The sequence below is a fragment of the Rutidosis leptorrhynchoides genome, chromosome 5 (assembly GCF_046630445.1).
Source record: "Rutidosis leptorrhynchoides isolate AG116_Rl617_1_P2 chromosome 5, CSIRO_AGI_Rlap_v1, whole genome shotgun sequence".
Taxonomy (NCBI): domain Eukaryota; kingdom Viridiplantae; phylum Streptophyta; class Magnoliopsida; order Asterales; family Asteraceae; genus Rutidosis; species Rutidosis leptorrhynchoides.
In genome coordinates this window covers 418,727,651-418,734,568 of record NC_092337.1, presented here as the reverse complement: position 1 = coordinate 418,734,568, position 6,918 = coordinate 418,727,651, and the positions used below count along the sequence as shown (strand labels likewise).

At 33.6% G+C, this 6,918-nt stretch overlaps 1 protein-coding gene across 4 annotated transcripts; it reads left to right on the top strand.

Annotated features, from left to right (window-relative positions):
• Positions 1-922: 922 nt before the first annotated feature.
• LOC139850274 (uncharacterized) lies at positions 923-3,853 on the top strand. 4 transcript variants are annotated; one of them, XM_071839862.1, is made up of 6 exons: positions 923-1,302; positions 1,584-1,751; positions 1,925-2,047; positions 2,402-2,539; positions 3,278-3,352; positions 3,705-3,853. In XM_071839862.1, exons 1-5 carry the CDS (start codon positions 943-945, stop codon positions 3,332-3,334), a joined length of 846 nt encoding a protein of 281 aa, XP_071695963.1. In that variant the 5' UTR covers positions 923-942; the 3' UTR covers positions 3,335-3,352; positions 3,705-3,853. The 4 variants fall into 4 exon arrangements, with proteins under 4 accessions (XP_071695963.1, XP_071695962.1, XP_071695961.1 ...); XM_071839861.1 differs by having other exon boundaries at positions 2,219-2,539; XM_071839860.1 differs by having other exon boundaries at positions 1,925-2,539; positions 3,278-3,347.
• Positions 3,854-6,918: the final 3,065 nt, after the last annotated feature.

The following is a 6,918-nucleotide window of genomic DNA, read 5'->3' as shown; positions in this document are numbered from 1 at the left end:
TTATTTATATCCACTTTAATGTGAATGAAAAGATGCAGCCGTAGCCATGTAGTCCTACGCATATCATTTGCTCTTTATTTTTTTTTGCAAATTCACGACACAAAAATAAATTATATTCTGTATTTTGTTTTTCATTTGAATTGTTAGGACCTGTGATTAGGGATGGCAATGGATCGAATATGGACGGATGAGGCCGTATCCATATCCATATCCATTTATTTTTTTTAGTTTTCATCCATCCATATCCATATCCGTCGGGTGAAGCGGGTTAATGGATAATTATCCATATCCGTTTAGATTTATCTTATTTTTAACAATTATAAGCGGTGGTTCATTATATACGATCAAAAGTAATATTTTTTAATAGTTTATGCGACCGAAAGTCACATTTTTACTAATCTATATAACAAATATTCAATAAATAGCTTATTAAATGTGTAAAGATATCGACATGTAAGTTGCTTACTTTTAATTACATGAAATCACATTTAAACCATCAAAGTACGATAAATACATTTAAATAAATTAAACAAAATAAAATATAAGAATAAAGTTATATTTTTAGAGAAAATATAACGAAAGATGAATATGAATATAATTAATGAACTATCACTACATAAATGATACTAATTTGAGTGATAAATTTATATATTTAGTTATTTCGGGTGAAAGCGGGTTCATCCGTAGATGAAATTTTTTCGTTCATATCCATTTAGATCGTCCATATTCACGAATAATCAGGTGGATCGGATGGATATCCACTTGATCGGGTATCCATTGCAATCCCTAAGGCTGTGATCCAACAAAATCAATTCACCGCAGACCCCCAATCACTACAAATAGTCTGACAATTAACAAATACGACGAGTAAAAAAAAATTAAATACAGTTCCCATATTTATTTAATCAAGTCGGTGACCTCACTTTAGAACGTGTTACGGTAATGGCTAAGGTTTTTGACATTAACACCCCCCGACTTTCTAATCTCAGACTTAGACTTATTAATGACACAGACTCAAATGCTATCAATGTGATTGCACCTCAACTTGAGAGTCTAACTATAATTGATTGCTCAATTAAGGACTTGAATATTCAATCAGGATTTTCGTCATTCTACTACAAAGGTTACGATCCTCCACAGTGGTTTAAAAAGTGTTTTCATTCTGTGAACAAAGTAACTATCAGCTTGTCCATATATTTTTCAAATCAGCCATATATGCAGGAAGAGGCTCGTGGTATTATTAACTTGCTTCAGGACCTACGTAGTGTCAGATTTCTGACGCTTAACGTGGACATTGTTGAGGTACGGTGATCTAGTATGGGCTTTAATGATATGTTAACATTATTCTTACATGAGTACTGATACCATTTTCTTAGCATACATAATTAGAGTTGGTTATTACAATTGAACAGAAATGAAGTAGATCTGTATGCATAGTTTTTTCCATATTTATATATAATGTGTGGTTTTCATTAGCCGTGCTATTCAAGATCTTTGAAAGGTGAACGGGTATAGAACTTGTTTATTTATTTATATGCATAATTAATCTTTGTATGCATAAATAATCTTTATTATATGTGCAGTGTATTTCCTCATTCCCGGAGTTAGTATCTGGTCAGCCTTCGCCATTTAGCAACTTGATTAGCTTGAAAGTAGATTGTGGGACAAGGGATACATGCAAGGTTAATATATCTACTGAAGCTAGAAAGTTCTTGCTTGAGAAATCCCCAACTGCCACATTCACCGTAAAGGTACTTTCATCATTTTATTTATTTGTACTTTCCACGTATCGATTATATTACTGTGTGTGATTTTCAACTGCATGAAACTGATTGAATAATAGAGTGTTCCTATGGACCTTTTGTCTTAATAACAAGAGTAACTCAAGGGATACCTTGTCTCAAGTTACTTAACTTGCATGCAGGAACAACATACAGAAGCAATGAAAGAGAAAGAGGTGAAGGAGCAGATAAAGGCAGACATTGAAGATCTTCTGAGGAAACTAAAAGCATTACTAGAGCAGGACAGTATAATTACTGAGAAAAAGGTAGTTATCGAGAACCTTTTGAATGATATACAAAAAATATGGACCAAGAAAAAAGAGACCCAAATTGAATCTTCTGAGAGGGTTCAAATAGAGGAGATAGTGTCTAGATTGAGAGATATTGTGGATATGTTAATGCAATTAGTTAACGATCTTGAACCCTTGATTTCAAAGACGATGCAGATCAGATGTTTATTATGTATCTTGCCTAAAAGACATAGGGAACATATGGTAGCGTATTATAGGCAGCATGGTCAAGTAGTAGCACAAGCAACCGCACTAATTACCCGTCAAGCATCACTCAAGGATTTTGTATATAAAATGATGGATGCTCTTGAACCACTGATTGCTCGTCAGGTTGAACAAGTAGAAGCACTGAGTGCTCTTCAGGCCTCAAAAACCAAAATTATTGGTGCGTTTAGGTCTTCAATATCTCAAGTTGTTTCCAGCACCAGACATCCTCTGCCATCACAAACATCATCTTCTTCAACGATTGTGAGTTTTTTATTTATTTCATATTTGAATCTGTCTGTCCTTAGTTACAGACTTGCAGGTTATATGTGTGGGTTATGGGGTTTGGTTGAATCGCTTCATATTTAGTAGGGGCTTAAGCCAGGTGGAGTCAGGATTGGTTCATCCTTTTAATAATTTTTTTTTGGAAGTTATTATTGAGTTATAAGATCACATAAGAAAATGTTAGTATTAGTATTAGTGATTAGAAATTGCTTTACAGCACTCATGCCCAACGTCTCCAACCGGTGTATTTTAATTTTTCCGGCCAACTCCCAACTTTCACCAACCTAATTAATTCCTTCCATCTCCCATTTTTTTCACATCCTTAACCCAAAAAATTGACCATCGGTAATAACTTTCCTCTCTTCAATTGGAAATGGTTCTGATCTGTGCTTTCTCCCAATTTACAGTCATCATTTAAGGCTAGCATAATGATTACTTTACTATGTTGTGAGAAAAATATTCCTAACATCTTTAAATGAAAAATGAAATCTCCTTGCAATTTGCAAATAAAAAAGTCTTTTATTTGAAACCCAAATTGTAACTTGTAAGACAAACCAATTTAGTTACTCAGTCTGATTCTTTCTTTTTTTTTCTTCATATTGTTCTATTATATATGCTGGAAATAAAACTCGACCCATTTATAACCAAATGGGACCTTAACTTTCACAGTTGTAATCCAGTAATCTGGCTTTCTAACATGTTTATAATTAATGTCAGGTTCCTACACCCTCGACCTCAACTCAAGTATCAACAACCCAATGCCATGAGCTGTGAACCACCTGCCCAGGTGAGGTACGTATTTTTTATATGCAGCGGCTGCGCGCTTATTCATAAATCCAACTATTAAGCATTGTGCTGTTTTTGAAAGTATCCTGGTTACATAACTGTCTCATTCTTTTTCTTCATACTATATGTTCTAATATCATTTGGTGTACATAGAAGTTGCATATTCTAATTTATGCAAAACATTAACCATAATTTATTCAGTTACACAACTGAAGTGCTAACAAAAGTTTTTCTACTTACATCATGGTGTCTTTGAACTTGTTGCTTGTCTGATTAAACTCTGCAAGCTTAGCTGCTTTTGGTCTCGCTCAATTTCATCCATTTTTATGGTTATGTTCGTTGTCCAATGTCTATGCAGATCATGCCAACTTGAAGACGGTGGCTGCTATAGAAGTGCCAACTTGAAGATGTTTGTCTTCGCTAGATCAATGAAAACTTTCCATGAAAATGTAGGTTATCACTGTTAGGCGTTGACTTTTTTGAAGCTTTGAATCTTACTTTTCGTTTTTTTTTTTGGCAAAAAAATGAAACGAATCTTACTTTTTGTACTTTGTACCTTTTCTTATGCCTTTACTTCTAATTGTTATTGTATAATTGTTATATGATGACTTTCAAAAGCACTTTTATGAAGTCCATGGTAGATCGTAACTATCTTGTGAAATCACACACACACATATATATATATATATATATATATATATATATATATATATATATATATATATATATACACATCAAAAAATTACCGAAACACCGAATTCCCAACAAACCACCACTGGAACACCTAAAAAACAGGCCACCATCGGAAAAGCGAACCACCACTAGAAAACCAGACTCTGAAACTGGACCAACGGGCCACCACCAGACTACCTAAAGACCACCAAAACACCACCAGACCAACAGAACACCACTGAACTACCGGAACACCACTAGACCACCACCAGATCACTTCTCGGAGCACCGGATCACCACCGAATCACCATATCAATTACTACTTATAATTATCCGTTACTTATTAATTTCGCGAATTCAGGGATGTACACTAGTTGCGAATTCAGGGATGTACACTAGTTTATTATAAATGTATAACACGTTTATAAAATGGCCAACGATAAATTCACTTATAAATTTGATAGATCCACTCATACTTTGCACTGCAGACGTGTACAGTACAAATATACAATACATATTTAAAAAATGTGAGTAGATATATCATTACCTAAAATATAAGTTCATTGAAAGAGCTCCAAGTACAATATAATGATTCTTATCATCAAATCATCCACTATCTTGTCCAATTACAGTAATATTTTAGGTGTTTGTAAAATTTGATTATTTTTTTTTCTATATTCTATTCTACTATGAGTAGTGATAATTCTAAATTTTATTTTTTTATATATCCACACATATTACATGCTATCTTTTAGAAACACCCTTTACTATATTCAATCAAAAAGTTTTTGTAATACATTAACTCTTGTGTGGATTTATCAAAAAGTGAGTTAGAAATATCAATCACATTCTACTATAGTGGTTAATATCGTACTACTAATCATCATATCTAGAGATTTGTTGAACTTAATTAAGCTCATCAAAAAACACTATTCGAATCTTTGGTCTTAAAAACCCGACCCGTATATACTAGTAACTCAAATGCAGTTACTCCCTCTGTTTCATATATATTGTCCATATTTTTTTTATTGATGTCCCAAATTAATTGTTCACTTTCATAAATGAAAAGAAATATTGTGATAAATTTCTTTTGTGCCATACAAGTAAAACAAAAAAAAATTGGGTAAAAAGTAAGTGGTAGAATTGGACAGAAAAAATACATGTGTCACTGCTTTGTGTTTTTTGTGCGACTACAATAGATATCTGGGAGGGAAGGAGTACTAATTTTGTTTGTTAGTCGGGTGACCTAACATTACGCACGATTGACAATTGAATCCCATTCGACATGTAATCTCTTCTTCCTCAAAGATCAAAGGTACGTAATTAAAGTTTTTTCATAAACCCTAATTTTCCTCTAAGCGTGTTTATTCTTCAATTTTACACCTGTCAACTCTACGATATAATTTACATTTGTGAAATTGTTAGGATCTATTTATTATCTTGTACTAATTGTTTGGTGTAATCATCATTTTATCTGTACTCGAATGTTTGTTAATTCCAGACTCCAAAGTTTGGAGAGAAGAGAAAAGATTTAAATGAAATTGGTGTTCCAGAGTTTTAGTATAAAAGAAGTGGATGGAAGGGAATTCATACATTTAGCCTAATTTTCCCTTCAAACTTTCCTTCCAAATTGGAATGATCAAGCTTCCTTCCATTTCACTCCTCTTCACTTCATTTCTTTTCTTTCACAGTTAACTTGCAAAACCTCACTTTAGAACGTGTTACGGTCAAGGCATTGGTTTTTGAGATTATCACCCCTCGACTATCTAATCTCCGACTTCTTAATCATAAATGTCATGGCCAACGTGTTTGTTGTTGTCTCCAAGATGGAAGCTTATTTGGACATCAATGCCCTGTCAACTTACAGAACCTCACTTTAAAAAAATTGACCGTCAATGCTAAGGTTTTCGATATTATTACCCCTCGACTTGAACATGCCTTTTCAAGGTCTTTCTTCAAATGATCAGATGGCCTGAAATATTCTTTTAATGCGTAATGTTTTTGATAAGAGAACATGTATACAACTTGTGTAGTTATATGCATAAATAACCTTTATATGTGCAGTGTATTTCCTCATTCCCGGAGTTACTATTTGCTCGTCCTTCGCCCTTTAAGAACTTGATTAGCTTGAATATAGACTCCGGCTTGAGGGATACATGCAAAGTTGGTTGATTACTGTCTGTGATTTTTATTTACACTGTCCACGTATCGGTTTTATTACTGTCTGTGATTTTTAATACTGGGGTTCAGCTATTGTGGCAACTACTACATGAAACTTATTTGTTGCCTCTTGTTTGTTTGTTGACATCTGAGAGTGTGTTTCTAATGTTCTATTGATTAACAGCTAGTTTGCATCCATAACTAAATCTTACAAGTTGTGGACCAATTGCCATATTGTATGAAACTAATTTAATAATAGATTTTTTTATGGACTGTTGGATGTAAATAGTAGTTAGTTTGTTAGTTACCTGTTACAGTAGTTTGCTACCTGGTGTGGGTCTACAATCTAATGTAGGTACCTTTTGTATAAATACAAAATGTGTGTAAAGAAAAGTTAAGACAGAAAATTACTCTCAAATATAAAAATAACATGGTATTTGTGCCACCATGGCCCGAGTTTTACAAGAATTAAGCCAGTCAGCGGAATATATTGCCTATCCACTCCTAGTGCGAATACCACTCAGTGTGCCATTGTAGGTGAACCGGTCGATTGGCCCATATTATAAGTACAAATTGAGAATGATTAACATCTTTGGTCCAACTTTGGTAGTGTTGGATGTAATTAGTAGTTAGTTTATTTATTGGTTACCTGTAACAGTTGTTAGTTAAGTAGTTAGTTACCTGTAATAGTAGTTTGCTAGCTTGTGTGGGTCTGCTACCTTTTGTATAAATACAAGATG